Raw genomic sequence first — 21928 nt, forward strand, 5'->3', positions numbered from 1 at the left:
CTGTGAAGACTTGGGTCAAGCAGCTGATGCTCTGCAAAAGCCAAACTGAGGGTGGGTTGTTTGTGTGATTTCATTGCTTGAACAAACAGAAACATCCTGTATGTGATTAAGAGCCTTTATGAAAAACACACCAAGCCCCGAGCCCCGCAGCTGGGGCTGAAGGCTGAGCTGCAGCAGGGCTCAGCCACACTGGGGTGAGCCCAGCTCCCATGCGGATTCACAGCATCCCAGGGATGCTCCAAGCCTACGCGCACAGAAGACATCCCCCTAGGAACTCATCTCCCCCATAAAAACATCATTGCTCTCATACCAAACTAACCCACCCTCGCTCCAGGGAGCAAGAGGCAATCAGGGTTACCAACAGTGCAGACGATGGCTGCACAGGGAGAGGCAGCCAAGGCTCTAACATCACTCCGAAGCACTAATTCCTTCCTTTATCACCTTCTGCCCCAGGATATCAAAGGTCCCCGCGCATGCTTTCAGCTTGCTCCTCCTTTTGGCTCCAGGCACTGCCATCCATAGACAGGAGGAGAAACAGGCAGGAGAAGAGAACTGACCACAGGCTGCTCCCCCCTTCCCGAACAAGGGAGGACTCCCGGCTCCTGCCAAAACCCAGGACTTGCCTGGACTTGCCCGTCCATCACCTCCATCCACAGCCCCTGCCCTGCCTCAGGGAGCCGCGCCAGGAAAACACATGCTTTTGGTTAAGGAGCACAGGCTGAAAGGGGGAAAAGGCCCTTCAACATCACACACCAAGATGAAAACTGAAGTTTTTGAAGTCGTTTCTCCTTGGCAAGGTTCAAAACAGGACAAAGCTTTTGTTTTGTTTTTTTGTTGTTGTTTAGAGGAAAAAAAAAGTAGGTATTTCATCCAAACCATTCCTGAAACATTCCTCACATTTATTCCTGCAAACTTTTCCTCCAATTAATGGCTGCCACACAACTATCGTTTTCCTGATGAAAAACATCACCAGCAACTCACGAGCCATTAAAAGAAACACTCGCTCTGCTCCTCCCTGCTCATGAGCATAAACAGCATGAGGGAGGTTGGGAAGGGGGGTCAGAAACAACAGTTTTGGCTCAACAGCCTTGGCCACTGAGAGCAGGGACAGCAGGGGCACTGCTTGGAGCTCACTAGATGCTGCAAAACCACCCTGGTCCCACAGGAACACAGTACCACATCCAGTGCTGGCTCCGAAAGGCACATGTTCACAGGGGGTTAGGCTGGGATCGAGCCAAGGCTGTCACAGCACAGCAGTAAGGATGCTCATGTGAGTGCAGCAGCGCATGGAGGGTGGGAAATGACGCTGAGCAGAGAGGTTTTCACCCCCGGAGGGAGGCAGTGACAGACACCTGGGCGGATATATGGTGTTAGAGAGGACCAGAGCTGGTTGAGTGCTCCTTGATTGTTCCCAGTTCCAAAATGAAGCCCTGGTCTCATTTCAGCAGCCCGGGAGGGCAAGCATCAAGCAGGAAGGCATCTCTGACTGGGGTCTGACTCACAGAACCAGAGTGGTTTGTGGTGAAAGGGACCTTAAAGCTCATCCAGTTCCACGGGCAGGGGGACCCCTTCCACTAGAGCAGCTTGCTCCAAGCCCTGTGTCCAACCTGCCCTTGAACACTGCCAGGGATGGGGCAGCCACAGCTTCTCTGGGCACCCTGTGCCAGCGCCTCAGCACCCTCACAGGGAAGAGCTTCTGCCTAAGAGCTCATCTCAGTCTCCCCTCTGGCAGGTTAAAGCCATTCCCCCTTGACACACTCGAAGCACCCAAAGCAGTGCGCCCCATGGGGACCCAGGGCAGGAGGTGCCACCCAAGGTCACTAAGACAAACCACACCGAAGCTCCAGCAAGCACATTTCCACCCCATTCCCTCCTCCTCCTCCATCCCCAACGCTGGAAGTAGCAATTTTCCCCCTCTTTGCAGAAGCAGCCTAAGCCGCACATCCCGCATCGCCGCAGACTCATCCCCCTGGGAGGAGAGCTCAGCCTTCTCATTCCCAGGTTCTGTGCCCCAGCCTTTGGCTTGTGCTTTCCCACCGGCAGATTTGTGGGGGAAGGAGAGGCAGGAAGGAGCCTGGGAGCATTTATCTCACCTGCTAGAAGAGAAACACATCTTTAATTTTAAACGTTGAGCGTAAAAACAGATCCCTCGAGGCTCATAAACACACCAGAAAGAGAGGGAGAGTAACGCAGAGGATCCCTGGGGAAATAAGCCGATAATCCAATTTGGGAAGTTCCCATCCCTCACACAAAGTGGGAACAGTGTGGGTTTGGGGGCCTTCTAAAGGAATTTGCTTGTTCCTCACAAAGAACATCCCATGCATCACCCACAACCTGACCAGAAACCAAGAACCAAGTGAGTCCAACCCCATTCAGCATTCCCATCCAGAGATGCTCCCCTTCTTCCGCCCCACAGAAGCTGTTGGTACTGAGTACCCCACTGTCTGCACTCGCAGCCCAAGGTCCTGCATCCCTCCCAGGGATGCTGAGCCTTTCTTTGTGGCTCCATATGTACCAGCATCACTATGACACCCGCTTCCCATAGCTAATTACAGACACTGTCACCCTGGCCAAGACACAGGCCTATTTTTGGAAGCTTTTAAAGAAAAAATAAATACATACACACACACATATATAGACAGAGAAACACACACACATACGCATATCAAAACTGCATCATATTTTCCCTCTGAATTTTTCCAGTTGCATTTTGCTCAACAACTACCTGTTCATCTTTGAGCACCATCAGTGGGAAGCAAGAAGCCAGGGAACAGCCAGGCACTGCCCTTGCTGCCTTCACACCTTCCAGGACTGCAAACTGCTCTACAAACCTCAAGCTTCCCCATGAGCATCCCTGTTGAACCCCTAAATCCCCCTCCGATGGATTTTGCTGCATCCTTCAGCTGTCTGGGAAGAGCACCACCAATGAGATGGGTTTGATGCTGCTTCCTTCAGGTCCCATTCCCTACCCAGAAGGAAGCAGCATCCATCCATCTCCAGCTCCCTCATCCCCAAGCTTCACCAGAAAACAGCCACAGTGATATCACCTACACATATATTTAATACCATCCCTTCACCCACTAATGACTGCCCCAGCTTGCATCCATAGGTTCCAGAGGTCCATCACATCCAGCAAAGACAATGAGTTGTCCCCAGAAAGGCAAGGAAGAGGAGGCAAGGAGGAAGAGGAGGCACAAAGCCTCTTCCCTCCGCAGCCACCTGCCCCAGAGAGCATCATTGCCAGCGCTGAGCCTCCAGCTACGGCAGCACCAGATTTGCTCTGCGGATGCCGGCACAATAATTAAGATCTACGGGGCTCTGCCAGTCACTGAGGGGAGGGAAGCAGCAGGGAAACCTCTCCTGGGACACGTAGGCAGCAGCCTCCACGTTACTGGTGCCAGGGTGCCCGAGGGATGCTGGTGAGGTGGCACAAATCCAATCCACCCCTGGAGCAAGCAGCTGGGCTCTCCGCCCTCCAGACTGCCTCCTCTCAACCTGCTTTGCCAACCGTTAACCCCCCAAGACAAGGTTGTGCTGTCACAGCACAGCATCACTCCTAACTCTTGCTATAGAGGGAACAGCATCAGTCAACAGCTCCGTGGATATTGCTGGTTGGGAAAAAGCCATGGCAGATGGGATGCTACAGAACCAGAGGCTTCAATCTGGTACCCCAATGCAGGGCTGGGGGAGGAAAACGTTTGCATGGGTCTCCTCACTCCCAAGGAGAAGCCCTCCAGGATGCAGACCCAGCACAAGGAAATAGCTCCTCTTCCCTGTCTCTACTCTGCCCTTGCCAAGCAGCATCCCCAGGAAACAAGGTCTCCCAAAGCAGTTGGACATCAACAACAGGATGCCCAAGAGCCCTTTGCCTGGACCCATCATTGCCTAATCTTCCTCTGGTGCCCAGACCTGGAGGACAATTCCTTGGTCCTGCCCTCAGCAAAAGGTCCCCCCAAGCAGGAGCCCCCCACTAAGGGAGTTGGGGGGATGAAGGGACCATCCAGGGCCTCTAGGCAAAGGGAGGAAAGGACCAGAGAACGCGGAGCCTGCAGAGAGCCCCAAAACACTCTCATTAACCACAGAGCTCAGACCCACCGGCTCTCACTGCAGCAGCATCAGGGAGCAGGATGGGAAAGCTGCAACCCAAGAGCACACACAGCCTGGGGGGAGCAGCAGGAGAACCTCCCTTTCCCCTGGAACATCAACCTTTCCCCAGCTCATCCCTAAAGAGGGACCGCCCAGCAGGATGGAGCGGCATCCTCGCTACCCCGGCACCACGCACAGCCATGCTAGCACACAAATTGCTTCATTAAATGTCATTGCATTAAGGCACTTTCATGAATTTAACATTGTCCCCCGACTATTGTTTGCCTGAAAATTAAATTACAGCAACATTTGTTGTTTCAAGGAGTCTGTCAGGGAGGGATGGGGATGGAGCACAGGATGCAGGCGCAGGCAGGCGATGCTGCTCTTGCAGGCAGTGAAGGTGGGAGGCACAGCCACAAAGGAAGAAGGGGAGAACTGAGCTAACCTGCTGTCTCAACCAAAACCAGCCATCCACATGTGGAGAAGTGAGCCAAGCTGCCCAGGAAGGGAAACCATCACCATTTCGGAGCCCATAAAGGCTCCAAGTGGTCGAGCAGAGCATCATCGTGCAGCACAGACCATGGCTACATCCACACAAGCTCAGCATGGCAGTCCAGGGCTTTCTGATCTGTCCAGATTACAAAGCTTTGCTGCATACAGGAACCCTCTGAAAAGATTTCTCATTTATTCTTCCTTTTCCCTTGAGCTGCTCCTCTCTGCAATATCAGAAACAAAGGTGACAACCTTTTGCTTTGTAAAGAAAACCGTCAAGCCAAGTGGACTATAAATAGCACCCAAAACTGACCTGCATCCCCAGCGAGGGCAATGAAATGAAGACAAGTGAACCAACAGCTTCAAGGTCAGAGAGACTTTTTTCTTTCCCCTTTGTTCAAGGTCTGGTAGTTTTTATCCACGCAGGAGAGCAATCCAAAATACATCATTAGGGTTGTAGCTAATAAAAACCACACAGGGATTTCTCATCCGTGTCATTTCCTTCACCCATACAGGATTATGGGGGGGGAGAAGATGCTTCCCCAGTGCCAACTCTACCAGCAGGACCCCTCCTTGCATCCCTGCATCCCCACACCGAGTTCCCCAGCCATGCCAGAGCTGTCCTGGCATAGAGTGACTAACCAATGCTGCCCTCAAGAGCACAAACCATGGTGAAACTAAAGCACTATCCCATTATCCCACCTTTCTCTGCCAGGCCATAGGGATGCTCCTCACCACCGCAGTCATTCCTCAGTTTGCTCAGAGCCGGCTTGTCACACAGCGCTGGCTCTCTTCCTTCTCTCCAGCTGCTAAATGGCATTAAAAGAACTAAGCATCCATTAAATAAAACTTTCCCACTATTGCTTCCCATGCAGACAATTGCTCCTGCTGCCACGGGGAGGTTTCATGCTGGCGGCTGGTCCATGGGCACACAAAGAGCAGGGATGTGCCAGGATCAGCTCTGGCCACCCAGGGAAAGTGCCCAGGGCCCCAAAATCCAGCACCAAACCTCAAACAATGGCAACAGCCCTGTCCATCACGTCCCCTGCTCTCCCCATCCACTCTCAAGGCTACGGGAAGGGGGGGAGTTATTGGGAAACTTCCCATCTTGGGATGGGTCGGGAAGGTTTATTCCCTTCAGCACTGCTCTGCCCATCACTGAGGTGAGACACAGGAACCTCAAGGAGCAACCAAAGGGTAGGAAAGGAAGAACATGGGGCTGGTGTGCATCACTCAAGCCTAGTGTGAGCACTGGTGGGGGTAAGAGAGATAAAAGAGAAAGGCAAAGTGGAAGAGAAAAGAATAGGAAATGTTTCCATTCTGGGTAGAAAGGGAATGGAAAGTGGAGGCGGAACCTGCAATCCATCCCATGGACTCAGGGCTCTGATGCTCCTCCTTCCTCTTGAGATGCTCTGCCCTGTCACACCACCCCAGCTCTGCCCACCAGCCTTCTCCAATGCACCCTCAGCCCTGTAACTGAGTCCAGTCAAGGGATTAAAGCAAGAACTCATCAAACTCACTTCATTTTACATGATGGCACTTCATGATGAAGGGCAGTGCGTCTAAACCCCGGTGCTGCAGCTGTGGCTCCGCTATTCTTTGATGAGCAGAGGGATTACCAGCACAGCCCTGATCCCCAGGGCTGTTTGCCCTGTATCACTCAGGCTAAGTATGACCCAGGGGGGGTGCACCATCACCACCACCCCACTCCTCCACTTCCATATTTCACCCCACAATGCACCTTCCTGCTGTCTTCCCCATCAGTACCAGCCTGCATTAGCATCCCTTCTCCTGCTCCATTTCAGAAAAGCCCATAATTAACAAGGGCAGGGGATAACGAAGGCCAGACAGTGGCTTTTCCCAGCATGCTGGGGCTGAGTGCTGGCCCTGCCTGGACCCGCAGTGGAGATGGATGATCCCCACGTGTATCAAAGCCTCAGAGATGGATGATGGGCCCCATCAGCCACCAAGGGGCAGCTGGAGTCAGCATCCTGCATCCATCCCTAAGTGCCATCTGGCACCTCCACCTCGCTCTTGATTTATGATGGCTTTTCTTCCCATTCCATAAGGGAGAAGCATGAGGTCAGCCCACAGGGATGGCTGACCTTCCCCGCTGTCACATCTCAACAGGAGGCAGTGCTGGGACACGCAGATCGAGTCAACACTGAAAGCAGCTGAGCACACATCTTCCCTCCTCCAGCATCTTCCCTCCCTCCTCCATCCAGGCACAGGCTCAGGCCAAATTCCTCAGGCACCATTAAATCTGGGTTAATGGGGCTGCACAAAGGTGAGGCAGGACAGCAGCACTGTCCATTCCCATGCAGCCCCTGCTCCCTAAACCACTGCCTTCCTGATGAGCATCCTCCTCCTTGTCCTCTGCCTTTGGTGGGAGGCCAGGGCTATTCTCCCACCTGAAAAGCCAAAATTAGTCAGTGTTTGTGCCCCTGAACAGGCACAATGACCCCAACAGGAGGGACCCAACAGAGCTGGGACCTCCCAGGTCATTTCCATCTCAATGGGGGCTTTTCATCCTGCCCCCATCTCATGGGACCACCACAGAGGTCCCCAGCAAGAGGAAAGATCCAAAGCAAGAGTCGTGCTCCTGCTCTTCCGAGCAGAACAGGGGTCACAGGCTGGGGCACAGCCCCGTATTCAGCGGTGGAGAGATGGGAAAGAAAATGCTTCAGCAGCTTCATGCTTCACCAACCAAACCAAACCAGCCCCGCTGGCTGGGACAGTGCTTGCTGCCGGCACTGCACACCCCAGTGATGGACAAGTCCCAGCACAGGCCCCCAGTGACTCCTGCTCTTTACAGGGGCTCAGTGACCCCAAAGCATCACCCTTCTGCCTTGCTCTGCCGAGCCACAGCCACCACTGCCTTACACAGCCCTGCAACAACAGGGGCAGGAGAGCGCACAGACGCAAACCCACAGCTCTTGACTTTTCCTTTCCCAGCCTTATTCCCATCATATTCCCACGGTGGCATTCTTAGGGATGAACCGCACAGGCTGCAAGGGCGATGCTGCTGTGTTTGACTGGTATGGACCCACCAGCTCTTGAGCACAGAGCAGCACCAAGAGGCATTTTGCCCTCACCCCCTTTCCAGGGCAATCACAGAAGCCCTCTGGAACCCACAGGGTCCTCAGGACCTGGCTCCATCCCTGCTTCTCCAGCTCTCTGCTCCCCAGAAGTCACCTTGCCCGACACCGGCGATGCCCAGCAGCACCGGTGCCGTGCCCGCGGCACTGGCAGCGCGGTGATGGATGGGGTGAGGCCACGTGCTGCCTGCGGGCGCCGGAGCCAGCACCGGCAGAGGAGAGACCTGCACCGTCAGCGCTTCCGCAGGAGGCTGGAGCAGGGCTGGCCCAGAGCCAGGCTCCCAGCCGCTCACCTGCGGCTCCATGCCCCAACCACAGCAGATGGGGGAACAGAGGGGTATGGCTTGAGTCAAAAAGGCTGGGGACATGGGAGGCAAGGAGTGGGGTTTGGGGGGAGGCAGCCACTGACACCACTGACACCTCCTTTCCTTCCCCATGGCTGTTGTGGAGCATCCTCAGAGAGCGTGGAAATCTCCATAGAACAGTTTGGGTTTGGATTGAAGGGACCTTAATGCTCATGCAGTTCCAACCCCTGCCATGGGCAGGGGTACCTGCCACTAGAGTAGGGTGCTCCAAGCCCCAGTGTCCAACCTAGGCTTGAGCACTACCAGGGATGTGGCAGCCACGGTTCTTTCCCTTCTCAGCATCCCCTCTATGCCACAGGAGGCAGGAGCACGGACCTGGCTGCATCCCCCTGCAGGAGTCACCCGAGGACGGCGCTGGCAGCGGCCCCGGCCGGTCCCAGGGGCCAGCGGTTCACGATGAATTTCTGATTGTTTCCTCCAACAATGACACATCCTGTCCGGAGCTGGGTGGCTCAACACAGCCCGACAGCACCGAGCGGGGCCCCTTCCTGCCGAGCAGGAGTGGGGCGACACTGAGCAGTCCCCATCACATGCAAGAGGGGACCTGGAGCCTCCACCTCCCCACCACCCCATCCACTTCAAGCCAGCTCAAGCCTCCACCTTGATTAAAAGAGCTTAACGACTCCAGCGAGAGCTCTCAAGGGGGAGGGAGCTGCCGAGAGGTATTTGATGGATTCACTTTGGCAACCGTCGCCTACCTTGTCATGCCAATAAAATGATTGCCATTGATTGGGGAGAGGTGCAGCCGCGTGCGCCGAGGGGCCGGGAGCAGGCACCCAGTGGGTTGTGAGCATGTGGGGAGGGGGTGAGGGGTCCCCAGAGGGTGGGATGGGGATGGAATGGGAGAAGGAAGAGGAACAAAAGGCCCTTGTGCTGGCGGCCAGCTGGGGAGAGGCAGCAACATGAGCAGGAGAGGACCCGCAGGGGCTGCGCTGGGGGCGATGCTCCTCAAGGGTCACCAATGACACCAGAGGCTTCATGGCCCGAATCTGCCCCCATCACCCCCAAAAAGCCATCCGAGGCTAAGGCAATGAGCAGGGTAAGCAGCAGCAGGGTCACGAGGGGAGCAGATTTCACACACAGCACAAAGGGTCCCTTTGCATCCAGAGCCGCTTACCCCGAGCACTAAGCACCACGCGACATGAACGGACCCACAGGGACAGGCAGAGCAGGGAGGGAGCCTGAGGGCTTGTCCTGCCAGCTCACGTGGACCACCACCGTCAGGTCATGCTCTATACACAAGAGGCTGACACAGGAGGGGCTTTTGTGATGGGAAGAGAGCCAGCAGGAAACAGGGAAACTCCCTCAATGCCCCCAGCCAGCAGCTTCCCATTCGCACACCACCTATCCTCAGGTCATGCTGCCCAGACACACTGAAGAATCCAAAGCTTTAAAAGAGCCCTATTCAAAAGAGGTGCCTACATGGGATGCTAAATCTGGTCCCCTAAAGCATCCCATCTCCCTGCCCTCAGCAGGCCAGAGGGGACGGTACTCAGGGCAGGCGAGGAGCACCGCATCCCGTTGTGCAGGGATGGGGATGCCCCAGTTAGTGTGAAGAGTTTATTTATTGTTATTACTACAGCGGAGAAGCCAAAGCAGGCAGACACGGGGCCAGCTCAGCTGTGCTTTCTGTGGGAGAGAATAAACAAGCTGCAGCAAGTGCAAGCCCTGGGGGGGAAGCAGATTCCCAACGGAGACACTCTTGATGCATCCACGCCTGAAGCCAGCTGGCGTCAGGACAGGGCAGGGAGCTGCAGGAATTATGGTGGCAACTGGGCAGCCAGATATGCATGGAATGGGTTGTGTTGGAAGGGACCTTAAAGCTCATCCAGCTCCAACCCCTGCCACAGGCAGGGAAACCTTCCACTAGAGCAGGGTGCCCAAAGCCCCATGGAGGACAGGCAGTGTCCAGGGAAACCCCAGGCATTGGGAAGCAAACCTCACTTCCCTTGTGCAAATACCCCCTGGACTTCCCCACTGCAGCATCCCCACATCACTTCCCCATCCACAGCACCCACACAGCACAGGGTTCAAGGCTGGGTCCCTGACACAGCAGAAGCACAGAGGACAGGAGCAGCGTGAGAAGTCATCTCCGCATTGCTCACCTGGGATGCACCAGGAATTCCCCATGCGCCCCAATCCCATGACTGCTGGCACAGGGCACAGCGAGCACGTGGGGCCAAGGGCTTTCCAAGCCTGACCTTTCCTCCATATAACTCAGGGCCAGCCAAAGATAACACAGGCCTGGTGACCCTGCAGGGACAAGCTGGAGTGGGTTACTGGATTCACTGCTGTGATCCATGCAGCATCCTGGGGTCCTGTATCCCCACCCCAGGTCTGCAAATCACAGAACAGTTTGGGTTGGAAAAGACCTTTAAAGATCATCCAGTTCCAACCCCCTGCCATGGGTTTGCCTGGAATATCCTTCCAGCCCTCCAGAATCGGGGTGTTCGTGCAGCTGCGGCAGCAGGCACTGCCCATCACCATGGCCTCATGGCAGCAACTGCGGGCAGCAGCGCCGGGGAGAGGCTGCAGGGCAGGCGGAGGCTCGCGTGGCTTGTTTTTGGGAAGGGGACACAAAGGGAGGCTCTGTCTGCACGCAACAGCCTGGACAAATGCTGGGCACGGAGCTGCCATCCAAGGAAAATCCAGACGCGGCAGTGACTCTGGCCTGACCTCACCCCAGCCCAGATGGTGAGATGGGAGCCCCCGCAGCACAGCGGCATCCGTCACAGGGCTCCTGGGATGGGGAGCACCAGCTGCCAGCACAGCCCTCCTTCCCTAAAGGACATGCTGGATAGGGATGGGGGAACTGGCAGGAGGATGGAGAAGCCACGAGGCTGCACCAAGCCTTATGCAGGTTACTTGTCACTGTCCCCTTACACGGGAAACTTAGAAGCAGAGGGATTGTAACCACTTCCAAGGAATGCCTCTCCCCCCATCCTCTGCCTTTGGCAGCCACCTTGGCCATGCTCTGCTGTGCCCCTGCTGGGTATCACATCCCCTGGCTGAGGACAAGTCAGCAGCATCCCCCTTGTGCTTCCCAGGCAGGAGGGAGCCATTCCCTCCCCATCCTGCCTCCGGCCGGCAGCCAGGAGCAGCATCAGGATCAGGATCAGGTAGCTGCTGAGGCAGCGCTTTGCCAGGCTGGGCAGGCAGCCCCTGCAGCAGGGAGGATGGGCTGCTCACCACAAGGTCACAGCAGAGCAGTGGGAGAGCTGGCTTGGAGACTGCAAAGTGCTCCCATGCTGCCATCACAGCGACCACAGGTAGGATGAGCCTTCAGAACCTGCCCAGTATCCCAGGGCTGGACCAACCTCCCCATGCTCCCCCATGGCCTCAGCCATGACTTTGTAGCATGCAGCCTGCACCATGGCAAGGCACCCACCCTGGATCATAGGATCCCAGCCGGGTTTGGGTTGGAAAGGACCTTAAAGCTCATCCAGCTCCAACCCCTGCCACGGGCAGGGACCCCTTCCACTAGAGCAGCTTGCTCCAAGCCCCTGTGTCCAACCTGCCCTTAAACACTGCCAGGGATGGGGCAGCCACAGCTTCTCTGGGCACCCTGTGCCAGCGCCTCAGCACCCTCACAGGGAAGAGCTTCTGCCTAAGAGCTCATCTCAGTCTCCCCTCTGGCAGGTTAAAGCCATTCCCAGTGTCCTGTCCCTACAGGCCCTTGTCCAAAGTCCCTCTCCAGGTTTCCTGCAGGCCCCCTTGTAAATCACTCTAAAGGTGCAAAGACCAGAGAAATACTGAGAGAAGGAGGAAGAGGAGAAAACAAATCTGCCATGTAAAAAGCCACCACCAGCCCCTCTCAACAAATAAGGGACTCGAGGTCCCCCTGGCTTCATGACCCTCCATCCACATCCTTGCTCCTTCCCATCCCCATTTCATCGCTCCCATCTGGAGCCCAGCGCAGGAGCAACCACCAGCAACGCGACACCAATCCCTGCAGATCCCCCATCGATCCGGAAGGGATGAGCTGCTTCGTCAGCTCCTGCAGCCCTGGCGCCAGCAGGGCCCCTCCAAGGGCCACACAAAGCCAACAGAGGATGTGTGGCTGCAGAGGACCAGCAGTGTTCTACCCCAACCCAACACAGCAGCACATATATATAGGGAATTATCTCCTGCAATGGCACCCTGCTCCTGATTCCGGTCAGGAAAGCCACCCTGCTTCTCCAAGGCATCCTGCCCAGCACAGATCAAGCACAACTGCACCACGCTGTGCCCAGGATGGGGTGCTGGAGCACCTCACAAGCCACAGAGCACCAAGCCAGACCCTCTGGCCAAACCCTCCTGCTCCTGGGCAGGGATCATACCGGGACCTTCACACTGCCCTTCCCTGGCTGAGGATGCCGTTAACGCAAGCTATGTTTATACAGGGCATGTACAGCTGTAATTATAGGCACGATGTTATGATAACAGGAAATCCATGCCCTGTGGAGATGCAGGCAGGGAAAGGCACGCACGGAGCTATTTGTTAATTGCCACCAACAAGCAGCCTTTTGTGGCACGGTAGAAAGAGGAATCTCCCCTACACCGGGATGGAGCCATCAGCACCCATCTCTGCCCAGGTCAATGGCAAAGCCATACAGACATGGACAGACAGATCAATATATCAAGTCACGGTATGATGGAGGCACAGCCTTATCTGCACCCCCAAAGGACCATCCCTCCCCATCACACCGCCGAGGCCTTTCCCTACCTTCTTGATCCGCCCGCTCCGTGTGCCAGCGAACACCACGGTCTGGCCCCTGTAGTCATAGGCAGCCACCGAGGTCATCCCATCCTCCTTGTCCACGAAGAGCGGGGTCCCCTCGATGGTGACGGTCCCCCCCAGGGGCTGGTTAAAATCCTGCCCACAGAAGTTGTCGTCGATCTGCAGCGGCTGTGGAGGAAAACCGAGGAGAGATGAGCTTGGGGATAACACCGCGACATGCCCGCCCTACCATGGGGCCATCCGCCACCTGCCACCTCCACCCCAGCACCTACGGTGGCTTCAGCAGCCTCATCATAGAACCAGCTAGGTCAGAAAGGACCTTTAGGATCGATAAGTCCAACCATCATCATGACTGTCTCAGCCATCCCAAGGGAAGGGATGAGCCGGTGCTTCCCTAAAATTCCCTTTCCACACTGATGTAAGGCACTTAGGACACATCCAAGGCACGCAGCCACTCTGCATCCGGAACAAGCTTTGCAGACCAAGATTAAGGCTCTGGGTCTTACAGAGCAGCACTTACAAACCCAGCGGGAGCCAGCACAGCATCCCTGCTCCCCCTCCATCCACTGCCACCTCAGAAACGTGGGATGCGGGCACGAACTCCACACACATCCCTCTCCTCCTCATCCTGGCAGGAGCTCCAGAAGGAAATCATCTTGGTAGCCAGGCAGGAGGGGCCGAATCCTGCACCCAGCCTTCCCCCAGAGACAAAACACTTCCCAGTCAAGGCCGTGCCAAGACAAACGAGTCGGGGCTCCTCAAAGAGCCTCATTTCACACAGCAGAGGCTCCAGCAGACACGCTGCCCACCTGCCAGCCCTGCTCCTCCTCCCACAGGAACGCCGTTGGGAATTCCCCACATTCTTTCCCTGCTGCCTTGCCCCAGACAAGGCGCCGGGCTCCAGGAGCTGCCTCCTTGCTTCTCTGCTCATCCATGGGGAGAAGCTTCTGCAAGCTCTGCCCCAGGAGAGGCAGAGGAAAGGGCTGCACCAGCCCCTTGCCACCCTTAGGCAAGCATGGTCACATTAATGGGCAAGGCAAAGACAGAGGGATGCCCCTGTGGAAGCTGGGATGCAGGCAGGGAAGTGGGACCAGGACCAGCTCCATTGAGCATCAGGTCACCCTGATCTGCTGAGCACAACAGACCCTGGCCATGGGCATCCAGCCTATGCACCCATGCCATGGCCTCATAGCACCAGCAAAATCCATCCCAGCCTGTCCAGGCAGTGAGGGGCTCCTGATCCCAGTGGGATCAGGGAGCCTGGTGCACGAGGTGAGGGCGCAAAGGAGACAGCCTGCTCCAGCCTCGGGAGGACCACAAGGTCCCTTATGTAACTGAATTTAAAGGGGAGAGAGGGTTTTTGGCAAGCAGGGCCCTCCAAATGTATGCCATTCCCCACGGGGCTTTAAATCCATACAGCATGTGCATGGAGCACATGGGAAAACCCCGAGCTCCAATACGTAAGGGCAGTACATAACTCCACAATCCCACTCAATGCTGCCTGGGAAGAGATGGTCAGCCCGGACCAGCTCCCACCAGCAATTCCCAGTCACCCATGGGGAACAGGGCAAACAGGGCGCTTTTCCATGCTCCAGTGCATTGTATTCCATAATGGCTTCAGCCTCCCACAGCCATGGTGGGGCTCCTTGTCCTCACCATGCCACTATTCCAGCCCCAAGGCCAGTGGTCCCATTCCCGGCTCAGAGGGAAAGGACCAGGAATGACACCAACCAGGCACATTCAGCCTTTCCAGGGAGACTGGGAATGCTGGGCTGCTTCCTCAGTTACTTCTGTGTTTGCTGAGAGCCTGAGTTAATACACAGCCACAGATCAATGACCTTTGCTCGTCATTCCCTAAACTGGCAGAGCTCCTACAGCCAGGCATGGGAGATGTGGGGATCCCCAAAAGAGCAGCATGGGGCACCAGGCACTTTTGCAACCACGGGAGAAGGGGGAAGGGAAATTAGGACCTTTCCATCCATCCTCTTAATCCCAGCCTTGCAAGCACCCTCTCTCCTCCATCAGCCAGCACACACATTAAGCATCCTCCTCTGCATCACTTTAAAACAAAAGATCCAAGGAAAGAGACACGAGGGATGCTCCAGCCGATACCACGGTCCTCTCCACACACCTGGGATCCTTTAGCCACTTCACATGGAGAAAAACCCACTCACTGCTCCAGCATCCCAGCACCTTCCACCCATCCACAGCAGGTGAAGGGCAATGCCATGATGGGATTAAAGCCCCTGGGTGCAGTTGGTGCTCTCACGCTCCATCTGCAGCTTCTCCATCCCCTCTGCTGCTGAATATGCAGGAGGAGAGATGTTGATGGTGTTTACTCCGCTCTGCTTTGTCTCAACAAACTCTCCGGGAAACGACAAATACAGCTGCACCGCGGCCCCGCGGAGCCGCCGCCGCCATGCAGCCACCACCTCGATAAATAATTACACCCACAATTAGCTCATTAACAGCAAACTGCCTCGTTAGGGAAGCACAGGCAGGCAGCGTGGAGAGGGCAGGCCAAGGGCGGCGGAACCGGGGCTACGGCACCAACCAGCATCCCTGGAGGATGGGGGATGCAGGGGGGGATGCGTCCTGACACACACCACAGCACACAAGGGCCAGTGACCTTGGAGCATCTCAGCTCGCAGATGCAGGGGTCTGCAGGAGGCCTTTGGCTCTGCCTGCTCTCCCATTTGTACAAGTGGTTGCAGGAACCATGGCCTCAGCCCATTGCAATGGGGGGGGGAATTGTTATTTTGGGTTTTTTGTGGATTTTAATGATTTTTCCTTCAGTTTTTATTTCAGTGCTTTCCCTTGGCACCCCTCTCGGCCGCCCATCACCCCCAGACCCCACTTCTGCAGCACAGCATCCTTCTCTCCTCCATAACCAACCCACTCCCCCAAAGCAGGATCAGGAAAGCCGTATTTCCCAGGGACAGCAGCATGCAAGAGGATGGAAAGCAGGCCCATAGCACCGAGGGAGCATCTCCTTGACGTGCCTTGTCTCATTGCCTCCCTTCAAGCCCACTTACGAAAGCAATGAGGGAGCAGACAGCAGAGGCAGGCGAGGCGCGCGCCGCGCAGCGTTATTAATTAGCCACTGATTCGCCAGTTAACACCATTACCGGCTCAAGCCCGGTCCCCTGTGCAGCCCCCAGGCGCTGCGATGGAGGATGGAGGATGCAGAAGGATGGGAAGAGCCAGCGAGGAGGCCGCAGGAGGCAAGGACCAAGCGCCAGGCCGGTATGCCAGGCTTTTAGCACGTTTCCCAGGAATAATCGCAGCCTGGTACGGTTCATTAACACCTGCATTTCTCTGGCTGCCCCTGGGAAAGGATTTGGCTTATCCTGGCCCAGTGTGGGCCAGTTTATCACCAGCCATTGCCCTGTGCCAGCAGGCTGGGCAGCAAGCCTCACAGAGGAGTCAGAACTCATTTTCTCCCTGGGGCTGCGCAGGGAAAGCTGCTGCCCATTGTCCTGCTGGCTCCAGGTATGGCTCTGCCTGCACTGCCAGCCAAGGGTGAGGATGCTGGAAACTCCAAATCACTCCTTGCTGCAGCATCTGCCCTCTCCCAGCCCTGATACATAGAATCCTGGAGTGGTTTGGGTTGGAAGGGACCATAAAGATCACCTACTTTCAACCTCCTGCCATGGGCAGGGACACAGCCATGTGGAGCAGATGTGCCGTGCACATCTGGCCATGGACAGCACAGTCCCTGCAATGCATAAGGGAAGCAAAGAGCCAGGACCCACAACACTGAATCCCTCATTGAAGCAAGCAGCCAGACCTTGGATGGGCTCAGGAGTGGTTTTGGCAGTGGGGCTGGAGCAGGGGGATGGACACAAGGTGCCTCTGCTGTGTGCACAGGTCTGAGCGCATGAGGGGTCTCGCTCCCAAGCCGGCTCCTCTCCCCTTCCCGTTGGATCGCTGGATCCCAGAAGGGGAGCACAAGGAACAGAGGACAGGAATTTGCTCTGCTCGCCAGCGCCAGGGAGGAATCGCTGACATCCCCTGAGCTGCTGCCAGGCCTGGCTCCTGGCCTCTCCTCCTAGCCCCAGCACCAGCCCTGCAGCGCTGCAGGATGAGCATCCCTTAGCCCCGAGGTCTGGGATGTCAGCATGGACCAGCCTCAGCCACTTCCCACTGCAAAGGAGGGGAGCTAGAGACCTCCTGGGACACTTCCCATATGGATGGGGTGTAAATCCCAAGCAACTACTGACTTGAGTAATTCCATTCTGCCTCCTCCAAAATCAGACACCAACATGCCCTTTGTTTCCTGGCCAGCCCTCACCACTGAGAGACCCGTCACTGCCACGGCCCACCCCAGAGGTGGCTGTGTTTCATTAGGGGCACAGAAATTCCTGCCAGGAAGAGTTTACATGTTCCACAGGCTCTGGTTTGGCTTGTGCTCAGCACAGCAAGGGGCTGAGGGCTGGACTTGCAATCCAGTTCTGCCTTTCCAAGCTCTGCTTTGCAGCTGGAGCAGGATGGGACAGAAAACATCACCTGGATCCCACACAAGGGAGGCAGCACCCTCCAAGCCAGCCCATTTGAAAGCAGGAGCCATCCTATCACCACACACATCCTTCCATCTTGTGAGAGTCCCAAAAGAGCATCTTGAGATGTATCCACTCACATGGGCTGACCACCAGGACCCTGCCTACAGGAAACCTGGACAGGGGCTTTGGACAAGGGCCTGCAGGGACAGGACACCAGGAATGGCTTTAACCTGCCAGAGGGGAGACTGAGATGAGCTCTTAGGCAGAAGCTCTTCCCTGTGAGGGTGCTGAGGCGCTGGCACAGGGTGCCCAGAGAAGCTGTGGCTGCCCCATCCCTGGCAGTGTTCAAGGCCAGGTTGGACACAGGGGCTTGGAGCAAGCTGCTCTAGTGGAAGGGGTCCCTGCCCGTGGCAGGGGTTGGAGCTGGAGGAGCTTTAAGGTCCATTCCAACCCAAACCATTCTCAACCCAAACCATTCCATGATCCAATGATTCTCTCAGTATGAGGCCAGCCTCAAAGCACAGGGGTGGCTCCCCATATCCAGGGAGCATGGTGCTGCCGTGGGGCACTGGGAGAGGCAGTTGGGAATGCAGGAGGAAGCGGCAGCATCTCCTCAGCGGAGCCGGCAGCTGCGGACCCAACAGGCAGCAGGGTAACGATTTCATCCTTTTCCAGCGGAATTCAATTAGCTCAAAGCCAAAATGTGATTTGTGAGCCCAGCGCTTCTGACAGCAGCCCCTTTACTTTGTCAGGCAGCTGTTAGCTGTCTGCTCCGGAGCAGAGAGCAGGACGGTGGTAGGGACGGCAGATCTGCTCCATAGGGACCATCGACCCCACCACCGAGCACCCAAAACCCTGCTCAGGCAGGGCTGGGGGGATAATAGCAATAGCAGGAGTGTTAGGACCTCCACCAGACCCTCCCAGCACACACAATGGCACCCAAATCCCCTCTCTGGCACTTATCCGACCTTGCCTGGGGACCACCAGCTTGTGATCCTATCCCCCAGAGCCACAGCCTCCCTCTGACGACTCATGGGTTAGAATGTGAACTGGAAAATAAGCCAGCCCCAGGCAGGAGGACACATCTCTGGGGACAAAAGGGAGCGTTCCCTCGATTGGGAATCACTGCTTTGGGATGCTGCCACTCACCTCCTGCATCTCTGGATGACCACACTCAAAACTCACATCACTGATGGCACCTTGCACCCTCTGTCACCCCTCCAGCACCCCATGGAGAGGACATGGTCCCTCCTCACTGAGGATCTGACCAACTCCTACCTGGACTATCAACCTCTCCACCCTATCCATCAGGTCTGTACTGCTCAACCCCACATCCTACTGCCCCCAACACCTTGTGCTTGGCCCCAAAGTGCCACAACACAGATTCATACATGTCATGTGCAAGAGACTCCCCAGCACAGCTGCAGCGGATGCCCTGAGGACAGAGCACCCCTCCCAGCCCAACCCACCGACACTTCCCATAGCCATAGTGCATCAGCATGGGGCTCCTCGCTTAGGGCTCTCCTTGGGCCCTGATGCAGCCACTATGAAGCCATGATCTCCACAAGGAAAGATGTTGAGGAATCCATGCACCCAGACCTAAGGGTGCCAATCCTCCCACCAGGAGCCGTGCAGGTTATCAGGAAGGGTCCAGCCACCACCAGCAGCCAGAAACAGCCTGGCTTGGGTAGAGACCAGCAGGAACTTACCGAGTTGATGCAGCCCAGCTCCTTATTCAAGAGCCAGGGTAGCGAGAGTTTCCCTTCCCCTCTGTAGCACGACTGGATACGCTCCTTGATCTTATCCTTGATCTTCTTCAACGTGAAGAGGCAGAGCACAGACTCCTTGGGAGGCTTAACCCTGTTTTTCTGGCCCTGGGAGAAGATGGTGAAGAGGATATCCTCCCTCTCCGAGATGCCCAGGTACTTGGCCAAAGCCTTGCCAGGCTTGGTCAGGTAGGCATCCTGGATGAGGCGGTACTCAATGCCGTCCTGCACGCAGCCGATGGGGAACTCCACGTAGGAGTAGAACTTGGGGTCATCCACGCAGAGCCGGACGATCTTGGAGGTGAAGAACTGCTCCCCGGTGGAGTCGGGCGAGGTGAGCTGGGTGTCCAGCTGCAGGGTCAGGTAGTACACAAACTGCTCGCTGCTGAAGCTGTAGATGTAGTAGATGTCGAAGGTGGGGAACTTGGAGAGCGTATCCGAGGGGATCTTGAGCTGCGAGGACACAAACTCATCCTGGTAGACGAAGCCGAACATCTCCGCGTTCTCCTCGTTGGCCATCAGCTTGCGGCTGGACAGGGTGGGGAAGTACTCCGACTTCCCATCAATGGGTGTCCCAATGAAGAGCTTGTTCTGCCCGTTCAGCACCTCAATGATGACCCCAGACATGGTGCCCGACTCGTTGACGCTGGAGAGGTAGTGCTCCTTGCGGTGGTGGGGCTCGCCCAGCTTGAAGAGGTCATCGAGCCGCAGGAACTGGCAGATCCCTTGGGATGCGCTGCCGCAGGCAATGAGCCGGTTCCCCGAGTAGTCCACCAGCAGCAGCTTGTTCACGTTGTTGGTGGTGACCAGCCCGTGCGGGCAGGACTGGACGCTGGGCGGAGGGTAACACTTCTCATTGTCCTCCACGGGGCCCGTCACGTGCGTCCGCAGGAGCGTGAGGTTGTTGGAGAGCTTGTAGATCCGATTGACAGCCCCCACGTAGACCTCCCCGGTTTTGTTGTGGACCACCAAGTGCGTCAAGCTCCAGTCTGAAACCGGGAAAGTCCTAAAGGGAGACTTGGGGCTGCCTTCCGCCAGCGGTAGCCAGGTGCTCCCCAAGAGCAGCAAGGTCCAAACGTGGATGGACAAGTGGTGCTTGAGCCAAAGGAGCCGCATCGCAGCGGCCTCGCATCCAGCCAAGGCCATGCCCAAACCCAGCCACAAAATAAATAGAAACAAACCCAAACTAAAGGGGTAAGGGAGGGAGGAGCTAACGGGACACAGTCTCCTCTGCTTCCACTGCGCTCGGCATTCAGGGTATCGTGGGCACAGCCACTCCAGTCAGCCCTAGAGGGAGAGAGACAAGGAGAAAAGGATTAGGAGGCTTTCCAGCACTGTGTCACGCTTCTTTCACCCAACCCAGAGGAAGATTGTCCCTGGTGCAGGGACCAAAGGAGCCTGCGAGATGCTAAGGACAACCCTGCTTGGTCGCACGCCAGCAGGAGCCCAGCAATGCTCTTTAGGACACCTACAGCATACAAACACTTCAGCAGGGCAATGCTGGCCCTGACCTGGTTTTAGGACCACCAGCAGCACCCAAGTGTTACCCAGGGATGGCTCCTAACAAGCCTTGATGGGAGCCTCCTGCCCCTGCACTGGGGGTGGATGCAAAGGCCCAGTTTGAAGCAAGCCCAGCCCAAGCCTTACATAGAGGAGGATCTCAAGAGCACCTCTTAAAGGAGCTGAGCACCCTGGCATGCTGCCTGCTGTCTCCATCACCCACCTGACAAAGCCCAGGAGAGCCCTGGGCAGGAGGAGCAAGCATTTACATGCATTAGGGAACCCAGGGACAGCAGCAGGCAGTTGGCTCAAGGGGCTCTGGAGGGATGAGAGGGCACACACAGGAAGGATGCAGAGCTCTGCCCTCAGCATGGGGCCAGCCAAAAGCCCACACCAGCGTGACCACTGCATCCCCAGCAGCAGGGAGGAGATGGCCATGGGTAGACAACACAGCTTTGCTCTCCGTGTCTGCCTCAGTTACACCCCTATCCATGCCTTCTCTATCCCAGTCCACAAGCACAAGCACCTGGGGTTGTGCAACCTCCACCACCAGCACACAGCACATCCCACCAACACCATCACAACCCAACCACTCAGGGTGGGATCATCGCTCCCAAGGTCCATGACCAGGACAAGAGCTCACCCCCAGTTCTCCAATACTGAGACCAAAGGCAGGAGCCACCAAGGTCTGTGGGTACAGAGACAACCAAAGCACGAAGCCACCAGTCCTGGGAATCACCATTAAACTCATGTGCCAAAAGGAGAGGAGCAGGTGATGGAGGTGAAAACGGGAGCTCAGCGCAGAAGCATTGTCCTGTTGGAGCAGGATGTGTGAGCAGGACAGGGAAGTCACTTTCTCAATGCTATTCCACGATTCACCGCTTCTATTTCAGGAAGCAGGCAAGAGCTGCTGCCACAAAGCAGTGCTAGAAAGCCCAACAGGAGATTCCCAAATTAACGTAGGGAATTACTGCTTGGGAGCTGGAAGGAGAGCAAAGAGAGGCTGAGCTGGGGTGAGCCGAGAGCAGAGAGATGACACTGCAGAGCTCCTCTGAGATTTCTACTCCTAAATAGACTTCAGCAGCAGCATCACGCCCTAGTGACCTGACACAGTGGTGGGTCTGTCCAGCTTAAACCATCAGCAGTGATTATTACAGAGAAACAGCAGGAATGCTTTGCTTGTCTGCTCTCCTCAGGATTCCTGAGACTGGGATGGAATCAAAGCGGGGTTTGAGCCGTCAGCACAGCCCCAGCTCCATGCCCATAGGAGCAGCCTGGGAGGAGCAGCACAGGGAACAAAGGGCATTTCCGTCCCATCACACAACCTCCAACCCTCATGGAGAGGTCACAGCGAGGCTAACAGCAGAGCAGCTCCTCCACTTGAAAGCACACAGCATCC

The 21928-nt window shown here is 56.3% G+C and overlaps 1 protein-coding gene across 2 annotated transcripts in view; it reads right to left on the reverse strand.

Annotated features, from left to right (window-relative positions):
- The window catches only part of PLXNA1 (plexin A1), a 91828-nt gene extending 71512 nt beyond the window's left edge, over positions 1-20316 (reverse strand). For both annotated transcript variants that reach the window (XM_057417512.1, XM_057417511.1), the window contains exons 1-2: positions 18973-20316; positions 12747-12929 (exon numbers count right to left, since the gene is read on the reverse strand). In XM_057417512.1, the coding sequence (XP_057273495.1) occupies positions 12747-12929; positions 18973-20175 (1386 nt within the window). In that variant the 5' untranslated portion in view covers positions 20176-20316. The remainder of the gene's footprint in view (positions 1-12746; positions 12930-18972) is intronic.
- Between the last annotated feature and the right edge of the window lie 1612 nt (positions 20317-21928).

Source organism: Pezoporus wallicus, unplaced genomic scaffold (genome assembly GCF_028554395.1).
Source record: "Pezoporus wallicus isolate ANWC-B61680 ecotype Strahan unplaced genomic scaffold, APGP_CSIRO_Pwel_v1 contig_8542, whole genome shotgun sequence".
Classification (NCBI taxonomy): domain Eukaryota; kingdom Metazoa; phylum Chordata; class Aves; order Psittaciformes; family Psittacidae; genus Pezoporus; species Pezoporus wallicus.